Source organism: Sorex fumeus, unplaced genomic scaffold (genome assembly GCF_029834395.1).
Source record: "Sorex fumeus unplaced genomic scaffold, SorFum_2.1 ptg000014l, whole genome shotgun sequence".
Taxonomy (NCBI): Eukaryota; Metazoa; Chordata; class Mammalia; order Eulipotyphla; family Soricidae; genus Sorex; species Sorex fumeus.
This window is the reverse complement of record NW_026606071.1, coordinates 23,937,079-23,958,300: the sequence shown is the minus strand read 5'-3', so window position 1 is coordinate 23,958,300 and position 21,222 is coordinate 23,937,079. Positions and strand designations below refer to the sequence as shown.

Below are 21,222 nucleotides of genomic sequence, written 5' to 3'. Positions count from 1 at the left end.
CCAGGTTAGTACTTGAAGTGGGGCTTATAATTCCATTCCATTTTTTGTTTAGGGGCCACCCCGGCAGTGTTCAGAGCCTACTAATGGCTCTGCACTCAGGAATTGTTCCTAGTGTATTCTGGAGACCATATAGGGTGCTGGGGATCGAACCCCAGTTGGCCGCTTGCAAGGCAAGTGCTTGACCCACTGTACTTCTCTCTCCAGCCTCTCACATTCCATTTTATTTTGTGATTATATATAGGTAGAACATTGTTGTTACATTATAGTAATATGTTGAAAAATTGCCCTGCCTTTTTAGAGCATTTACTTAAAATTAACTGTATTTTCTCCTTTCTTTTAGCATAAGCCGGACCAAGTTGAGGGAGGTGGAACCAGCAGCGTGCAGTGGAACAGGGAAGGGCGAACAGTGCACTAACAAGGCCCTGCCGTTCACCAGACATTGTTTCCAACGTATCCTCTTACCTAAATTGAGTGCTCATTGAGGAAGTATGGAGCACCTGCTGGACGTTACATTCTTTCATTCTCTTTCTCTCTCTCTCCCTCTCCCTCTCTCCCTTCCCTTTCTCCCTCCTCCCTCTCTCTCTCTCTCTCTCTCTCTCTCTCTCTCTCTCTCTCTCTCTCTCTCTCTCATTTCTCTTTGTTTGCTTGGTTTGGGGGCCACACCTGATGGTGCTCAAGGCTTATTACCAGCTCTTCACTCAGGGATCAGTCCTGGCCTGGCTTGGGGGACCAAATGTGGTACCAGGGATTGAACCTGGGTCAGCCACGTGCAAAGCAAAGGCTCTCCCCATTATACTGTCTCCTGGCTCTCGTTCTCTTTGAGCTCTCTCCATGGTTCCTGTGTTTTGTTCTTGTCTTTTTTGTTTGTTTTTGAACCAAATACCTCACAGTGCTCAGAGGCTAAGATACTTAGTGGTTGAGACTATGGGTGCCTGAAAATGTGGGTGAGGGTGACATAAGGCTCATATTCACCCCCCCCCCCTTTTTTTTTGGTCTAGAGCCTCCCTGTGCAGGGAAAATGCTCTCCCACTGAGCTACACCCCTGTTCTTGATTGATGTTCCAGTTTTAATACTGGAAGTGTCCTCCCGTTGTTCATCGGTTTGCTCGAGCGGGCCCAGTAATGTCTCCTTCGTGAGACTTGTTGTTACTGTGTTTGGCATATCAGATACGCCACGGGTAGCTTGCCAGGCTTTGCTGTGTGGGCGAGATGCTCTTGGTCGCTTGCCAGGCTCTCTGAGAGGGGCGGAGGAATTGAACTCGGGTTGGCCATTTTGGCCGCTTGCAAGGCAAATGCCCTACCCGCTGTGCTATTGCTCGAGCCCAATTTTAATAATGAAGTTTGTATTTATTTATTTATTTATTTATTTTTGTTTGTTTTTTGGATCATCCCTGGCAGTGCTCAGGGCTTAGTGGACAGATCCACTTATTACTGTGCCCCCATATCAGTAATTGGTTTGGCACTTCAGCCTTAATGGATAATACAACTTACACAATACAGGTGAGGGGAGAAGCGAACTCGCTCGCTCTCTCTCTCTCTCTCTATATATATATATGAAAATTAAATAGAATGCTCAGTGTATTTTATCCCTAACTTAAAAAATGAACAGATATCCTCTTGAACCGCTCTCAGCAGCTCTTCTCCAGTTGCACGGCCAGGTTTGCAGATGGACAGCAATGCTCTGTGCCGGTGTTTGACATTACACACCAGACCCCTCTGTGTGAAGAACATGCCAAAAAAATGGTAAGTTCAGAACCTGTTCTCTGTACTAGACGTAGCGAGGGTCACTGGGCAGTATTTTGTGGCCATGTCATCTAGGTGTCTGTCCATCACTGAAACAAGTTTAGAAAACTAGTATCTATCGATCTGTTGTATTTCACTAAACAGAAGGTTGGCGTGGCTTTGTATTCTCATGTTTTAAATAAATGTTGTCCTAGAAGATATTTTATTAGCTAAATTTGGACATTTTGTTAATCATCTATCCTATTCTATACCTGATTTCTTCAAAAGATAGGCTCTCTTACACGAAGCAGATTTACCCACCTCTTTCTTTGCTTTCATTTTTCTAGGTTTTTTTTATGTCTTAATAAAATTCTGTGTGTATCTTGAATATTTCATAAGCTTTTGGCCAGCAGCTAAAACTTATTTTAATTCTGTTGAGTTTTATTATTGCTTAGTTGATAGTTGCTCTAATATTATAAGTTCTGGTTAATTTAGAATAATTTGGAGCAGAGAGAAGACTGAACTAGTATAATTTAGTTTGGACTAAGGTCAAGGGTCCCAAGTAGTGCTCAGGGGACCCAGATGATAATCCAGTTTCTGTTGTGTGGCCCAAATGGTTTAGTGTTCAGGCCCATGCAATGATGGAGACCACCAGGGCCAGATCCAACAGTGCTCAGGGAACCATGTGGTGCCAGGGGTTGAACTCCTGGCCTAGTGTATATAAGACATGTGCTCCAGCTCTTTGAACTCTCTCTCCCCAACCCTTTATTTGTTTTTGATAATTTTTATTGAAGTAACATTGGGTGTTTGCTTTTTTAGCATTATATGCTGCAGTCAGGTATGCAGCGTTATAATTTAACTTATCTAGATACTGTTATGATCATGATTAAAAGTCTAGTTTCTGGGCCAGAGAGATCAACAGGTTAAGCACATGCTTCTCATGGGAGAGTCCCGGGTTGGACATACCATATCATTCCCCCAAGAACTTCCGGGAGTAGCCTCCAAACCCCACCAAGTATGACCCAAAAACCCAAACCAAAGTCTAGTATCTATCATTCTGCAGGCATTGGATCCCTTTAACCCAATTTTCCCACCCTAATACCCCTTCCCTTATTATAACCACTGTTCTGTTCTTACGTCCAAGACTTTTTGTGTGTCCATTTTGTTTCTTTATCATCCTACATGAGTAAAATAAAATATTTGTCTTTCTTTATTGTGTTATTCACTTACTATGATACCCTGAAGTCCCATTCATGTTCTCACAAATAACAAGATTTTGCTTTTTAAAAAGCTACGTAGTACTGTTTTTCAGTACATCACGTCTTCTTTATTCACTCACCCCTCGGCAATCAATTCGTTTGTTTCCAGAACTTGGCAATTATAATACTGAAATGAACATAGGAGTGCATGTACCTCTTTGAATTACTGTTTGCTTCTTCTTTGAATGAAGAAGAATACCCAGCAGTGGAATAGCTGGGTCATAGATTTCTGGACTTAATATTTTGAAGACTCTGCATGCTGTTTTCCACAGAGACTACACTCTTTTACATCCCCATTAATAGTGTGAGAGCTCTCTCTATAGCATCACCAATACTTGTTATTTCTTTTTGATAATAGTCATTCTCACTGGTTTTAGGTACTATATTATAGTTTTGATTTGATTTTACTTACTAATGAGAGATTCATCGATTTGCTCGAGCAGGTCCAGTAACATCTCCATTTGAAGACTTGTTACTGTGTTTGGCATATTGAATACGTCACGGGTAGCTTGCCAGGCTTTGCTGTGCGGGTGAGATACTCTCAGTAGCTTGCCGAGCTCTCTGAGAGGAGCGGAGGAATCAAACCTGGCTTAGACGGGCTGGCTGCGCACAAAGCAAACACCCTACCGCTGTGCTATCATTGTTTGGAAAATAAAACTTACACAGTATATGTAGCATCAGAATACTCAGTGTATGTGTTAAGCAGTTGAATGGCTTTAATTAATAGAGGGTTAATTAAAGCCAAATACTACAAATACTAAATACAAATACTACTCAGAGGGCCCAGCAAGCTACCGAGAGTATCTCGCCCGCACGGCAAAGCCTGGCAAGCTATCTGTGACGTATTCAATATGCCAAACACAGTAACAAGTCTCACAATGTTACTGGGCACGCTCGAGCAAATCAATGACCAACAGGAGAACAGTGACAGTGACCAATGAGAGATTATAAATATCATTTCATGTGCCTCTTGGCACTGTGTGTCTTAAAGTCATTTTAAATCGGTGCATTTTGGGGGCTGGGAATATAACACAGAGGTGTGAAGTATATACTTCACATATTCAGGGCCCCAAGTTCAGTCCTATACACAGCACACCCTCGTCACACCCCTTCCCACCCCGCATTACTGCTGGATGTAGCCCTGTAATGTTCCCTGGGTACCACTGAGTAGGCCTCTAGTGAAAAAAAGAAATAAGTGTTTCTGTTCAGGAATGTAGTGATTAAGGCTCAGGTTTTACATGTATGGGACTCTGAGTTTGATCTGCAGCTCTGATAAGTCACTGTCACTGCCGCTTTCCTCCCATTGTTCATCGATTTTGCTTTCATCGGGCCCAGTAACGTCTCCATTTTTTTGAGACTTGTTGTTACTGTGTTTAGCATATCGAATCCGTCACAGGTAGCTTGCCAGGCTTTGCCATGCGGACAAGGTACTCTCGGTAGCTTGCCGGGCTCTCCGAGAGGGGCGGAGGAATCGAACTCGGGTCGGCCATGTTGGCCTCTTGCAAGGCAAACGCCCTACCCACTGTGCTATCACTCCAGCCCTAGCTCTGATAAGTAAAAAAATAAATATTTAGAATAAATGTGTTTTTATTGTTTTCACATCTCAGACACTGAGTCATTCTACTATTTGTCTCTTATTGTGCTGCAGACCGTAAGTGCCAAAAACAGCAAGTAAGACAATGTTTACCCCTTATTAACATTTAATAATTCCAGGCATGTGTCAGAGTAAAAGAATAGCCTACAGATCAGGACTTAATAGCATAAGGTTGAGATCCCAGTACAGTGCTCAAGGTATATCTATAAAGATTCAGCTAACAACTCTTAACTAAATACATTTCTATATGACATATATGTATATATGTGTGTGTGTGTACATATACACACACACACATATATAGGACTATGTTATATAGAAATGTATTTAGGTCAGGGTTATTAACTGAATCTTTCAAAGTAAAGGCAACATCATTTGTAAGAAGCACTTTGTTTCATGCACCTCCAGGTAATATTTTCTGAGAATTTAAGCTAGAATACAGTTTTATCTGCTTTGTGGTTATTTTCCTTTCTTTGTGGTTATTTTCCTTTCTAGTGTTGCTGTGTAATTGGGGAGAAAAAAGGAATTGCAGTCAGATCTTCAATAATGAATATTTGCTTCACTAATATCAATTTTATGCTCCACTTCTCATGTGCCTTTTTGTACACATACGAGTTTTTCTTCCCAATGTAATCCCAACGGTGCACATACCTTAATTGAGACAGTACCTGTTCAGAGATCTACGACCAATTTTTAGCAAGTGTAAGCAGTGCCAATTACAATGACTGTCTTATGTCCACCATCATTTTTAATCTCCACAGTTGCATAGATATTAAAACATGCATCTGGAGTTAGGAAACACTGCATTCAGATTTAAAGATACTGCCTGAAGAAAGCTAAGGGTATTTCCTGTTCCTTACTGTCCTTCTTCCTTTACCTGTTCAGACTATTGGAGCAGTTTTTATAAATTTGTTTTCTCTTTTTCCCCATAGTCTTTTTGCCTTATCTTTCCAGCCCCTATAAATTACTGGAAGGAATTTCACTGTGTTGTGATTTCCAAACCTCTGTCTTTATCCTTCTTTTTTATTCCTGTGGCCAAAACAGTTCTCTCCAGACACTTTCATACTTTGAACACTATGTAAGCCACCCTCATTCATTAACTTTTCTTTTAAATCTATTTTATTCTGATGTTGTTCTTTATTCTGACTAATGGTATCATCATCTATTAATCACCCAAATGAGAAACCCTAGAGTTTTATATTCCTTTCACCTCACAACATTCAAATGGCTATCAAATCTTGATATTTCTATCTCAATAGGCCTTTGCTCTTTCATTCCTACTGTCTTTGCCTGTAAGTCATTTATCTAGTATTGACTGTTGAAATGGCCTATGTTTTACTGCCTCCACTTACCATTTATCTGTTAGCATTGCTACCCAAGGTACTTAATCCTTTTAAAACATTTTTTTGTGGTACTTCTCTCATCAAAAAGCTTTTCCCATTGCCCATAAAATAAAATTTAAGATCCTGTATGGGATAGTTACAGTCATATGTGATCTGGTCTCGAACATCTTTGTAGCTAACTTTTGTATTTATTCCCTATTAAACAAAAGATTCAATCATGCTTAATTTTTGTCTTGTTTGTGCAATTTCTTTTAGCCTAGAGTGATTATCCCCTTTATCCCAATCATTTAGAATGCTACTTATCTTTTAATCCCACAAAACAAAATAATTGATTGTGCATGGGTAAACACAGAGAGTGTTTGTATCATGATTGCCCAATTTTCCTTTACTCCATATATTCTCACATTTTTCTCAGAGAAGAGTACTTTGAGAGCTCAAGTTAAAATTTTCTTAAACTTTCACCACCCATGTCTTCAAAGGTGGGTTATTAATTATGTGACATTAACTCTTTCAAATTGAAGTGAATATTTGTTCATTTAGTTATTGTTGCGTATATGTACTTACGCCATGAGTGGCATGCCAGGCTCTGCCGTGCGGGTGGGATAGTCTTGGTAGCTACCTGCACGTATTCGATGTGCCAAAAACAGTAACTATAATGAGTCTAATTCCCCTGACCCTGAAAGAGCCTCCAATACGGCAGAGTTGGGAAGGATGAGAGGAGAGGCTGCTAAAATCTTAGGGCTGGGACAAATGGAGACGTTACTGGTGCCCACTTGAGCAAGTTGATGAACAACGGCATGACAGTGCTACAGTGCTACATATATATTTAGAACATAGTATTTTTGTGCATTATGTAGGATATGAAGAGGTAAATTTTAGGCATTGGATGTAGCTCAGTATAGAATGAATACCTTGTCTGTGTGATGCTCTGGGTTTGCTCCCGAGCACCACCAGAGAGAGAGAGACCGAAAGGATAATTGCCAGGTGGTTTTGCTTAAATGAGAAATCTGAACAACTAAAGCAGGTTAACTGGCAATGAAATTAACTCCTAGACTGAAGTCAAAACTATGGGAAAAGAGTTAGGAGGAGGAGTGGGTGTTGGCCATGGAAGGAGTAAGTAGAGGGGTCTTGTTGGTTGTGGAATGGCATTGGAACTTAGGTGGTGTTAGTGGTGAAAATGCTATAAAGGTGTGAAGTGAAACTTTAAACCTCCAGAATATTGTAAACCAACAATTAGAGAATTATATTTAAATACCTGTTAGAATCATATTTTTTTTAAAAAAAAATCAGTTAAAACACTCATTTATTCATTCCAAAGGATAATTTCTTGAGAGGAGATAGCTCCCGTAAAGTTCAGCACCAGCAGCAGAGGAAACCCAGGAAAAAAACCAAGCCTCCTGCACTTACCAAAAAACACAAGAAGAAGAGAAGGCGTGGACCTCGTCGACCCCAAAAACCCATCCCCCCTGCTGTCCCCCAGGGGAACCTCAGCATGCCCACCAGCGTCTCACTGCCAGTGGAGGCCTCGCAGATCCGGTCAGTAACAGAGCTTGCCTTTTCTGTACCTGTTCTGAAAGTTCTCTGAACATCTAGCTCTACCAGCTTGGCTGGAGCTCGAACCAGGCTCCAGAAGACACTTGGTGGGTCAGCCGAAGCTATTTAGTTCCCAGTACAGAGTTTACCCTAATATCCAACTTGGTTAGATCTGTAAAAGCACTTGATTATATCAAAAAGAGCAGGTGCGGAAACTAAGAATATAATTGTATACTCTCGAAATGTTTTTTTCTGTTTTAAATTACTTCATATATATGTTCGTACGTGTGTATCTTCCGCCACAGATATACAATCAGAAATCTGTTGCATTATAATTTTGGCAGGAGTAAGCATACTCATTTTGACCAGATGAATGAAGCTTCTGTTTCAACTAAAGTTTTATGTGCTTACTTAAAAAAATATTATTAATGGGCATATTTGAAATTCTGCTAGAATGCATTAAGACCACTTGATAAGCCGAATTGTAGTTCATTCTGCAAATTCAAAGTGAGACCCTCACCAATAAGTGGTTGTCTTCTCTTCATGCCTGGGGAAAGGTAGCAGGTAGAGTGACCAGAGAGTGTATACCCTTCTTTCCGCATTCAGATTTCCTTTGCATAGAGTAGGGAGGGAGATTTTTTTTGGAGTTAGTGTTTCCCAGCTTTCTGTTTGATGCACTGGTCCTGGGGGTGTCAGAGTGATGGTGCGGGGGAGTGGGGGGAGTCACCGTGTCCTCTTCCCCAGGAGCCCGTCCACGCCAGAGCTGAGTGCTGATGAGTTGCCGGATGACATTGCCAACGAGATCACTGACATTCCACATGACTTGGAACTGAACCAGGAGGACTTCTCGGATGTCCTGCCACGGCTCCCTGATGACCTACAAGTGTTTGATTTTTTTGAAGGTAAGATCAATGTTTTTATCCAAAAGGCCTGAGTTTTAAAATGAGGTTTGTTTTTTCTTTTTTTTTTTCTTTTTGCATTTTGGGTCACACCTGGCAATGCACAGGGGTTACTCCTGGCTCTGCACTCAGGAGTTACTCCTGGCGGTGCTCAGGGAACCATATGGGATGCTGGGAATCGAACCCGGGTCGGCCACATGCAAGGCAAATGCCCTACCCGCTGTGCTATCTCTCCAGCTCCGAGGTTTGTTTTTTCAAATTTTTAAATAATTTTTTTGATTTCTATTACTATGAATAATAGTTTCTCACGGACATATTCCAACATCACACCCATCACCAGTGTACCTGTCTCCCTCCCCCGAGGAACCCAAGCCCTTCCCTCTCCTCCCTTCCCCCCCAACTAAATTGTGTGGATCAGTTCAGCTATTATGTTGCCTTTGGATCTTTTTTGCTACCTCACTGTGTATCTTTAAGTCCCATATATGAGCAAGATCATTTTGTATCTGTCCCTTTCATTCTGACCGATTTCACTCAGCATAATGTCCTCTACGTCCGTCCACATTTCTGTAAATTGCATGATTCTGCATAATATTCTGTTGAGGTTTTTTTTTTTTCTTTTTGAGTCATACCTGGCGATGCACAGGGGTTACTTCTGGTTCACACACTCAGGAATTACTCCTGGCGGTGCTCGGGGGACCATATGGGATGCTGGGAATTGAACCTTAGGTCAGCTGCGTGCAAGGCAAATGCCCTACATGCTGTGCTATTGCTCCAGCTCCTCCATTGAGTTTTTAAGAATGAAACTGTCTGTCATTTTTGAAATGTGTTTGCAGTATCCCTCTTCATAAATTAAGATTTTTCACTTTAGGTAGAAAGTATATCCCTGCTAAAACTAGTTTAGGGGTTAGGTTTAGGATTTTCCTCTCCTTCTCAGAAGGGAAGATGGTCTAACATCTCAAAGGCTATATAGATCGATAATTTAATGGTGCAGATTCTTTGAAAAATTTTAGCTTTTATTTATTTTAAACTTTTTAAAAATTCTTTCTTCCAGGGGTTGGAGCTATAGTATGGCAAGTAGGGTGCTTGTCTACTTGTAAGGTGAATCGGGTTTGATCTTCAGCATCCCATTATGGTCCCTCAAGCACCACCAGGAGTAATTCCTGAGTGCAGAGCCAGGAGTAAGCCCTGAGCATCGCTGGGTGTGAACCAAAATCCTCATTTCCATTTTGCACATACAAGCCCGATTTCCCCATCTCTACCAAATCAAGTAGTCTCTTGGGAGTAGCTCTTTGATTATCTCATACTTAAAAGCCTCTGTCCCCTCAGAAGGCCTCCAGCTCTCCTTCCTAACAGGAATGTGGAGAGAGACCATATGCAGCCATGGCACAGGAACAGCTGGAAGCGCTGGCCGTAGGCTGGGGTAGCCCTTACTTCTCGCCCTGGGCCCTGCACACTCAGTGCTGAGCAAAGGACACTTTGAACTTGAATTTACTGAAGTCACTCAGGACTTGTCCTAATTTTTGTCGTCATGGTGGTGGTAGTGGTTCTGCATACTGCACCCAGCAGTATCAGTGATGTGAGGGGTGCTGGAGTCGAACCCAGGGTCTCACACATGCAAAGCATGTCCTCTCCTACTCAGACACATCCCTGACCCTATGCTTGGTTTGTGTGTGTGTGTGTGTGTGTGTGTGTTTGTGTGTATGTTGTTGTTGTTTGTTTATTTGATCAAACCCGGGTGGGCAGGCAAGAGCCCTAACCCACTGCTCCTGCCCCTCTAACCCTATGCGTGTCCTGATTTTAACCCCTCACCCTGTACTTCACTTAAAAGTACATATTTTCAAATCCAACCAACATTTTAGTGGGGTTTTAAAAAATTGTTTTTACTCTTAGAATGTTTCTTGCCTTTCCCTTCCCTTTCTGCCTCCCCTCCCACTCCCCTCCACTTTTTTTCCCCTTACTCTTCTCCCTTTCTCATCCCTTCTCTCTCCTCCCTTTTGTGCCAGAGATTGAACCCAGAGCCTCACACATACAGGATCAGTCCTGTATCACTGAGCCACATCCCTGCATCTTAGAATTTTTTTTAAAACATAAAATCAGCTCATGGACATCTGTTTTCTAAAAATTAGGAATGGGAGAGGAATGAGCCAGAAGGGTTAGAGAGCAGCTCAGAAGCGTTTGCAAGGTAACCTGTGAGTTGAGTGGAGTGTCTGAGCCTTCCTCAGCGGACCCTCCCACTGGAACAGGGGGACCCAGGTGGATTTCTCTCCTCCGGCTTCTCCGAAAAATGAACTGACAGGTTGGGGTTGCCAGTTCAGTGATACCAGGAGAACTTCAGGCGGCAGCCCATGTAATCCCATAGTCACCAGGAGCTTCAAACTGGTGGACCCCTAACACTTTGACACAAGGGTGGGGAGGGGGATTCGCCAACACTCGGGATATACCAGCAGCTCAAGCACTAGCAGTCGGGAACGGTGTGGCATCTCACCCGCTGTCCTACAGATCAAAATTTCGAGTTCCCCTTTCGGACCTGTCCTTCCCCGGACACTTTCCCAGAGAGACTCTCTTCCCGTAGGATGCCGAGCGGAGTCGTTCCAGCGGGTGATCTCTGCGCCGCGGGGTGGGTGGGCGCCCCGCTGATGTTCTCTCCCCGCACCCCTTGCCTTGTGTTCCCTCAGGAAAGAACGGAGACCTCATCCCGACCACCGAAGAGGCCGAGGAACTCGAACGGGCCCTGCAGGCCGTCAGCTCCCTCGAGTGCCTGAGCACCATTGGGGTGCTGACCCAGTCCGATGGCGTGCCGGTCCAGGAGCTGTCCGAGAGAGGGATCGGGGTGTTCTCCGGCGGCACCGGAGCGGCCGGGATGCCGTCGCTGAGCCGGGAGGTGAACCCGGACCTCGGGGAGCTGTTGAACGGGCGCATCGTCCCCGACAATTTCTCGAGTCTCGAGCTGGATGAGAACCTGCTCCGTTCTGCGACCTTGTCCAACCCACCTCCACCCCTGGCAGGGCAGATCCAGGGGCAGTTCTCTGCCCCCGCCAACGTCGGCCTTACTTCTGCCACTCTGATCAGCCAGAGTGCGCTCGGGGAGCGAGCCTTCCCGGGACAGTTCCACGGACTCCACGACGGCAGCCATGCCTCCCAGAGGCCACACCCTGCCCAGCTGCTGAGCAAGGCAGACGACCTAATCACCTCACGACAGCAATACAGCAGTGATCACTCCCACTCCTCGCCCCACGGAAGCCATTACGACAGCGAGCCCGTGCCGTCCCCCTACAGCGACCACATCACCTCCCCCCACGCGGCCTCCTACTCGGGGGACACCATGGCAGCTACCTTCTCCGCCGAGATGCCCCTCATGGCGCCGCACCTGCTCCCCGCCCCGCTCGAGGTGCCCCTGGGCGGCGTGGTCAACCCCAGGACTCACTGGGGCAGCCTGCCCGTCGGCCTGGGGGACCCGTCGCCCTTCAGCAACCTCCTGGGCGCCGCCGACGGACACCTCCTCTCCACCGCCCTCTCCACGCCCCCCACCACCTCGAACTCCGAGACCACACAGCCTGCCTTCGCCACCGCCACCCCCAGCAGCGCCAGCGTGCTCCCGGGGCTGCCGCAGACCAGCTTCAGCGGCCTGGGGCCGTCCGCCGAACTCGTGGCCTCCACCTCGCCCAAGCAGCAGCTCCCGCAGTTCAGCGCGGCCTTCGGCCACCAGCTGAGCGCGCACAGTGGCATCCCCAAGGACCTGCAGCCCAGCCACAGCTCCATAGCCCCTCCGACCGGCTTCACAGTAACAGGTGCCACAGCTACGAGTACCAATAACGCTTCCTCCCCGTTCCCCTCCCCTAATTGAGCGCGCGTGCGCCCGTCTCTGTGTGTGTGTGTGTGCGCGCGCGCGTGCGCGTGTGCGTGTGTGCGTGTGCGCGTGCCCGGCAGGTGGGGAACCTGGCGTTTTCGATCTGCGTTTCCTCTGGATCCTGCTCCCCGCCCCTCCCCACTTCCTCCTTTTCCTCAAGAAGATTTTAAAACTAGCGGATGGGGGGGGGGGACTCGAGGAGGGGAACTCCCTTTTTCCAGTGAAACAAGTCGCGCCCCCTACCCTCCACCCCCGCAGTGGACCTTGCTTCAGTGTTCACGTGTGCCCCTGTGCACTGGTGCTCATTCCCTCCCCGCAGGGTCACTGCACATCCTCCCCTAATCTCCCCCCCCCCCCCCCCCCCCGTGGTTTCCTTAGTGGCTCAGCACAGTGACTGGATAGAAACAAGTGATTTTTAGCAGCAAGTCTTAGAAGTGGAAGATACCTCAGATTACCAGTGCCCTTTACGATTTCCTAGTATTCAGATCAACGCTTTCCCATTCTGTTTGCCAGAGAACTTGACCTAGGTGGTTCTAGATAGAACGACCCTCTTAGCCGAGCTCCCGCGCGCACAGGCGCATGAGAGAGAACAGATGGTGCGTTTGAGGCAGCCCGAGGCTCCCGCCCCCCAGGCTTAGCACGGACCGTGCCGTCCCCACACGAGGCCAGGACTCCATTCCAACTTGTGATCATGTTTCATTAAAAAAGGAAAAAAAAAGACTGTCCTTTGACCGCCGGTGTGTGTATGTGTGCGTGCCCACACGTGTGTGCTTGTGCAGGGCAGGGAGCAGCCGTCCCGTTTGTTGGTCTTCCTTCCCCGGGGGGTCTGCGAGCCCTCGCGCGCGTTTCCCCGTCGTCTCCCATCTCACCGAGAGCTTGGCCGTTCTTTCCAGCCCCCTAACCAAGTCTCCCGAAGAGAAAAGGGGGCTTGGTCTGGGCTGGTCTGGCGGGGAGAGTCACATCGTCGTCGTCGTCGTCGTCGTCGTCGTCGTCGTCGTCGTCGTCGTCGTCGCAGTCGCAGGGCCCTTTCGGCTAAGTGAACCTGAGGAGAAATGGAACTGAGAGCTAAATTCCTGGCACAGTGCCATGGGGGTTGCGGGCTGGGGGTGAGGGGGTGCAGTGAGTGCCATGGAGGGCGGGGGGGAGGGGCCCAGTGAGATGGGGGTGCGGCAGTGGCAGGGTGGCTGAGACTCAGACCTGATTGTCAATCTCGCCCTTTCAGACGTGCGTTCGGTTTCCAGGTCCCCCTGTCGTGCAGTCCCTTCACAAAATGTCACATGGGTCACGGCGTTGTTGGCACGAAAGCGGGATGGGGGCCAATGGATTTGGAAAGACGGGGTCTGTGAACTCCCTGATCCATCTTTTTCTTTCTTCTTTTTTCCCTCTTTTTTTTTTTTTATGTTTACAGTAGTGATTCTTTGGTAAGACTTGTAAGATGTTGACGACACTTGTAGGATCAGTGGTGCCCGTGGTGAAGTGATGTGTCAGATCTGAAGGATACACCTCTGAAAGTTTCTTTTAAAGCAGAATAGAGAAATTTGATATAAAGTTTTACTCACCCCTCAGTACTCTTAAAACAATTTAGGGACTTGGGTTTTATGTTTGGGGATTTTTTCCTTTAAATACCAGGACTTTAGGGTTAAAAATCATAGGGGGTAGCTTAGTAAGTTGGTGACTCTGAGAGGAATATGTGTGGTTTCTTTTTTAACCTGCCTTCTCCCATCGTCCCCTCCTTTCCGCCACAAGGCGGAACTAGATTTTAAAGGCATCTGTGCTTGCTTCTGCTGAGAAGTTTCACTGTCCCCTGAGATACCATTGGCTATTTATACCCGAGTCTAGCCTAATTTACATATATATATTTTAAAAGATGAGTAGAGAGAACATATCTATTAATGATGTGATATAATACTTCATTTGTCAGGGAATATTTGATCTTAATTCCTTTTCAATAGGTAAAGATTTGGATGTATTTTCCTACTTCCTATATGTAATATTCTCTTTATGCCATGCTAATTCTTACCTTCTTTCTAAAGCTTTTCCTTCTCTGCTTTTTAGAGGAATGATTGATCAGCAGGCATTATGCAGATCCCACGTGCCTGAGGTCATGGAGGGCAAGTGTCACATGACTGTATGAAATCATTATCTGCCCTATTTTGTATTTATTAAAGTTTCTTTTTGTGGGCCAAAAATATGTGTAATATATTTAGTTTTTTTATTTTCTTTTAAAAATCATGATAGTTGATTGGAAGATTCATTTTAAATAGCTTTGCCTTGTTTGAAGATTGAGAAATTTCTAAGTTATAAATTATGTCACAAATCAAAATTATATTTGGTATCACCTTAATTTTTTTTCTGAATGGTGAGAAGAAATAATTTGAATATTTCTCACTTGTGAGCCTATGTTAGTAAAGTTTTATTTTAATGTACTGTAACAAGATGATTCTGAGTAGTTCTCTGCTCAAAAGTGTCAGTTAGCTCTCTGAACCCTTCACATCTCAGTATAATTACCACTAGAAACTGTCCATTCCTAGCAATTTGATGTTGTCTCCATTGCGTGCTAATTAAAGGTTGTAACAGAGCAGCACATGGACTGTCAATTTGAACTTCGCTGGCTGTTTGTCCCGCACAGTGGCTGCTTAAAATTCTTCAGTTATCCAAACTGACTTTGCAGTAAGTTGCACATTTTATTTGCAAATTTCTGTTTCTATGTGCATTTAAAAGCCCTTTTCTGCTTTCTAGTAAGGAGGCATGAAATGATCAGGAATGTTGCCAGTTATAGCTTCACACCAAAAACGTTGAGTAAATTTGTTTTGTTTAGATGCCCACATGATGGTAGCTGAAGAAAGGGCACCCTTAGGAAGTATCAGCATTGGTTTGAGGAATTAGCAAAACAACAACAACAACAACAACAAAACGTTTTCCTCCCATTTAGTCTACTTCAAAACAGATCTTGAGCATGCAGTTGGCATGACTCTTGCTATTTCTTGTGAGTCCCTTTCTGGAAAAGAGGAGAAAGAATGCCTGTGACCCCAGAGATACCCATTATTTTTTTCTTCTAGCTAACAAAAGTGCTTCTACTATTATTAGTTGTAGGCTTTGCTACTAATATTTCAAGAAAGGAGTGATATTACTTTTTTTTACTCCAGATATGTAAACATCAATGTCTCTTAAAAGAATACTTATGCTATCATAAGGCAATACCGAAATTAAAAACAAACATTATATAAGGTTCTAATTAGGTGAAAAGTAAGTTTTATTCCAGTATTAAGATCATGAGATATAGTGGCAGAGACGCTTCAAAGTCTATTTCTGTAGTTCTTTGGGACCATTTTAAGGCCAGTTAAATTGTGTTAATGTGATTTTATTAACCAAGTGGCTGCAGTTAATGGATACATTCTGTGCTCTGAAATCTGAATTCCATTCTAATGTAGGCTATTCACTGGCTGTGATCTATAGCATTTGAAGAAAAGATGTGTTTCCTCTCCTTTTCTCCTTTACTCTCTGCATAATAGTTAATATTATTTTAATTAAAGTACTTAAGACATTGTTTTCCTCTGTAGAAAGAGCTTAGCAATTTGCACATCTGGGTAGGTTATACAGCTAGTAAACAATCCACAATAGTAAATAGCAATTACACTTAACCCACCAAGTGACAGACTATGCAATGGAAAATTTTTCTAATTACCGTCACATAGCTTTTACAGCAAAGGATGATTTTTTCTAGTAACCTACCGTGTGAGATGGAACTGCTTTATAAATGACTTCCTGAGCAATTTCATGTTGGCAGGCTATGTGGTGTGTCTATGTCCCTCCATGAAAAGATTATAACTTAATGAGAAGCAAATAGAAGGTTTGGAGATCAGGTTGAAAAATGATGGGTTCTCCCCGCCCTCCCTCTTTCCCTTAAGATTTAGAATGCCTCTTCTTTATCTTTACCAAGTGATTATTTTTAAGATTTGTTTTCTACAGAAACCCAGTCTCTCCACCACAAGTTAAGAATCAGCATTTTCTGTGGTGAGCAAACAACTTAAAAGTCTTTTTAGTATCTGAGCTAAATCTCACCCAGTGTTCCTAGTCCAGAGGCAGAGACAGTTCTCTGATTGGAAAGAAGTGATGTCTGCTCTGCGCAGGTACCTGTCGGAGGAGGCTGTTGCCCTTCTTCAAGTGTTTTCCAAGATTGCTATGGACAGGTATTTTAAGAAGATGATATTAATGACACTAATTATTTAATAGGTTTGAAATTCATTAGAAAATTTTAGGTGTCCACTTTCCAGTTTCTTCATCCTCAGTTTTAGCCTTTTAAAATTTTATTGAAAAGTAGAGTAAATTTTTTATCAACCTCTATTTTATAATCTGGCACATAGAAAATAACGTAAAGGTCTTGCAAGTCAGCATTTCTCAGCTGGGGTCCATGTGGTCTCCCGGGATATTTCAGGTGAAAACCATCCACATAAATGAAGGGCCCACTGGAAGGACAAGGAGGCATAGGAAGTTAACACAGTTGGAATGGGGCCATGATCAGGAAAAGGTTGAGAAACTCTGCGCTGAATGATCAACAGAACTCTGCAGTTTATTGAGGCGATTTTTAAAGGGTTCCTTTAAAAAAAATGCAGTCATACTGAAAAATCTTCATTTGCATCTCTTTCATCACTAATCTCTACTAGAATTTTTCTTCCCTGATGAGAAATAAATTTCTTAGGTTGCGGAGGGCAGCTGAGAGGGAGAGGTAATGGGGATATACACACACACTAACTTTCTTTTGAGTTTTGTAAGCTTTCCAGTATCATACTCTGGAGGGAACCAAAATCTATATTGAGTAGATTTAACCTTTCCAATACTATGTTTCAAATACCAATGAAGAACACATCTGGTATTTGTAAAGCATTTCCCCCCTCCCCCCCTTGACCAGTAAGTTAGGGACACATAACGACATATCAATATTGTTTTCTTTAAAAACACACACACACACACACACACACACACACACACAGACACAAACGAGTCGCATTAATGTGAAACTTGTGGGTCAAACTTCGCCTTATTTCTGAATGGATAAATCGGCTCCTCGGGCCCGTGTCTCTGTTGCGGTAGCTTCCCCGTCAGCACTGTGAGCTGAGGCAAGGCAGGTTGGCATTTCCCAGAGGCGTGTGGCGGGCCCGGGTGGGAGTCTGGGCTGTGTCTGGGGCGCGCCGGGAAACGTTGCCCCCCCCCCGGGGGGGCAGCCCAGCGGCCACTGCTGAGGTGTGGCCACACAGCGGCCTCGCCTTCCCCGCTTCGGCTTTGGGGTGTGTGTGTGGTGTGGGGTGTGTGTGTGTGTGTGTGTGTGTTGTGTATGTGTGTGTGTGTACGTTTGTTTTCAACTGGGGACCACTGAAGTGAGCTCTAAACGCACCCAAAGTTCCCCTGGGGGAAATGAAAGAAAAAAAAAAGAAAAGAAAAGCTCCACTGTCGGTGGCGCGGGCTCCTGCGCGGCCGCCCGCCCCGGCTGGGTCCAGGTGCCCTCAGGTGTGCGAGGCAGTGACTGACGGGGGAGGCCGCAAGGGGTGGGTCAGTTCCTCTCAGCAGTGATCGTGCTTTTCACTGTGTCGTGTCGAGTATGTCTCAGGGATTCCTTGTGGAAATTAGGGCAGTTTTTAGAAATAAGCAAACTAGTTTTAGGAGAAACTAAAGGTGACTCCACTGAAGAGAGCGCAAGAAAGAGGAAAACCATATTCGGTTGCGCGGCCCACGGCGTCTTGCTCACGACTCTCCCGTCTCTCCTTCACGCTCTCCTCTCAGCTTCAGCAGGCAGCCTCCTTTCCCATCACGCACAGCTTTAAGACTTTTTATTTAAAAGAGAAAAAAATCTCCTTCCCCGACGAGCTTTCAGAATACTTATTGTAGATTTTAAGAGAAAAAGGTATATTAATTTATGCTATTAACATCACCTCATAAATTATAAGTTTTATACTAAAGCTGTATTGAGTGTAATGAATTATGTTGCCTATGTGTTTAATAGCTGAAAAATTATATATGAGCTTTTTCTTTTCTTTTTTTTCTTTTTCTTTTTTTTTTTTTTTTGGACAAAACGAACTAGTGAAGCACCTTTTTACACTGGATCTCTGCCGTGTCAAGGTGTATAGCTTTCCTTTGCTACCTTGCAGATAATATAAAATAAAAAGGATATCCTGGGGCCTCAAAATGTAGAACACCTTTAAACCATGTATTACTGCTCAACTGTTGAGAATCATGTTTCTTTAGTCAATGATCTGTGGTTTACACTTACGATGGCTAGAAGCTTAGTTACAGGGTAAATAGAAATACATAAATCAAGTAAAACTCCCAACTACTGTAGCTGGAATTTGTAAACTAAGTTTTTAAGACCTCTTTTATTTCCTATGGATTTATTCTTTACAGTTTAATCTGTAAGTTGGGACATAAAATAGAGAAAATAATAAATCTAGATGTTCTTCTCAGTGTCTTATTCAGGAACTTTTTATCCCTCCTCACTAAGGAATTCCCACTGTGACTTAAATATAGAATTAAATTGCTTGTGTGCATGTAGATGTCTGTGGTTTTACACACATGCAAAAATATACATTGGGGGCACTTGTGTGAGAGATGAATGTGTGCTTAGGTGAAAATAGAGAAAGGTAACAGAATGTATTGTAAAAATTATGATTTATTTCATTGAGGGTATTGGACTTTCTTTCATTGTCTCTATTGTATCGATACTCTAAACTTTTCATTATTTTATCTTGTGCTAAAAGGCTTGGTCTAATATGTGCATCTTATTTTACCCTTTTGATTAACTTATATTCTGCTTTACTTCAACAATGGTATGAGAAACAGCCGGTTCTAATATCAGCCTCTCTCACTTTTGAACATAAATATGGGAGAGACAGACAAACCCAGATAAGAGCAGTGTTTATCTATTGGGGTGATGGGACCAGAGATCAGTTGAACCTTTTGTCTAAATGTTAATAATAAATTTATTCATACTCTGAGTTAGAAAATAATTGTTGACATGTCTTTTTGGGTGAAGTTAAGAAAATGTCTCGGCCTTTTTATAAAGAATGCAATTTTTGGATGGGAGTGCTTTGTTCGAACAGTTTGTGGGATCATATATTTCACCGTACATCTTCCAAAGTTGGAATAATTTCAGTTATTTCTGAAAAACAATTCTTTTAATTACTCCATTGTGGTATTACATATGAATTTAGAATGACCTTCAACCCATGTTACTACATTCCTGTATTTTGAATTCTAAGTTGTCATTTTGCTGTACATTCATTTCTGAAGTCTGTGGTCTAAAATAGTCAAAACAATTAAAAAATTTGGTATTAAGTGCTTTGATCACATTTATTTTTAATACAAAAATCTTGTACGTTGGAAATATGTCAAAACAACTTATGATAATACACCCAAAATTTGTAGTTGTTTTTCAAACCTTGTTAATCTTAGATACAGCCCACACCTAGGGAAGCTTAATATATTGTTCTTTTTTATAGTTGTGTTTTTGCAGCAGCTCCCAGTTTCACTCACTCTTGCTTTATAAATTTTTTAAAATCTGCATATTTCTTGTACATATGCATGCAAATGAAAGAAGGGAGTTTGTATTGGTGCCATTTCTCCCTTCAGTTAGTGGTTAATGGGATTTGCTAGAATAAATTCCCCCTGATTGAAGGGTGAAAATAGACCCTTTTGTGTATATCTGTACAGAGATGTGTATATGAGATGTGGTGGCACTTTGCTGAATGTGAACTTGCCTTGTCAATGGAAAGATTGAGAAGTATTATGTTTATTTATACATTTGTATAAATCTATATATACACGTATGTATATGTGTGTGTATAGATAAAGCTATATACATATATTTCCCTAAAAATGTGTGTGTATAATAGGTAAACAGTCTCTGTTAAGCAAGATTATATGTCTTTGGATTATTCTGTAAAGCAAAAGGAGGTTTCAGTCTAGAGTATATCATCAGAGCATACTAAAATGGAAGTCCTTTGGATTATAGTCTTGTTTATGGTTATTATATATTAATTCCTGTCAGAACTACTCTTGCCAACTCTACTGCGCTTCATCTTTTCTGCCTTCTAATTCAGTCTTACCATTTGAAAATCATACTTCATCATGTTTCTGCCCAGGTTTTTTATTACCCTCGCAGCTGTTTCTGCTAAAGTTCTTTATCTAGAAGTTTCTCAGAAGATTTAAGTTTTGGTTACATTTTTTCATAGTAATTTTGAGAAATTGGTCACACACCTATCTCAAAAACCAACAAAAAGCCAACACTCGAACAAAGCTAATTTGAAAATTCTACCTAGATAATTTTGGAACATGCTACTTGAAAAAGGTGATTAAGGTTTTATGATATTGGTGTTATGTTCATTTCATTTATTGTCATTAATTCACCCTATAAGATATTTGGCTACTCTGTGGTTCAATCATAAATTTACCATTTTCACATTAATGGAAACTTACAAAAGTCACTCATAAGCCTCTTGAATTTTTTATTCATTGTACTCATGATGAAATGGCTTTAATAAATTCTTTGCTATCTTTTCTTTTGATTTTCCTCACATCTGCGACATTCTGTTTTAACTTTGCTGCAGCTCTCTAGAAAACTTGCATCCTTATATATTGTGCCTTTAAAGCTCTTATGCACACACAGACAAAGTGTATTTATACATGTTGAAGCATGTGTACATATACTTTCGTATATACTCACACAGTATGTCTCTAATATATATTGTGGGAGTGGATATATAGATATTCAAAGGCAATGAAACGTTGCTCTCTAGGTATATATGTATATAAATAGTGTTGATATACTGTATATACACATGTATATGTATGAGTTTTAAATGGCAATCTTTTACATTTAGCAAATTGCTGCCCCTACTGGAATATTGTCACTGCAGTGGCAGTTGTATGTAATGATTTTAAAATACATTATCAAAAATTATTTAAAGAACATTTAGAAGTGTCATCTAAAGACATCGCATTTATTTATTTATCTTCCTTTTCCCTTTATTTTTATT

The 21,222-nt window shown here is 42.7% G+C and overlaps 1 protein-coding gene across 4 annotated transcripts in view; it reads left to right on the top strand.

Moving 5' to 3' along the window:
* INO80D (INO80 complex subunit D) overlaps positions 1-12,193 on the top strand; it is a 72,774-nt gene extending 60,581 nt beyond the window's left edge. For all 4 annotated transcript variants that reach the window (XM_056111640.1, XM_056111639.1, XM_056111637.1 and 1 more), the window contains 5 exons: positions 341-450; positions 1,609-1,742; positions 7,236-7,453; positions 8,195-8,352; positions 11,025-12,193. In XM_056111640.1, the coding sequence (XP_055967615.1) occupies positions 341-450; positions 1,609-1,742; positions 7,236-7,453; positions 8,195-8,352; positions 11,025-12,193 (1,789 nt within the window). The remainder of the gene's footprint in view (positions 1-340; positions 451-1,608; positions 1,743-7,235; positions 7,454-8,194; positions 8,353-11,024) is intronic.
* Positions 12,194-21,222: the final 9,029 nt, after the last annotated feature.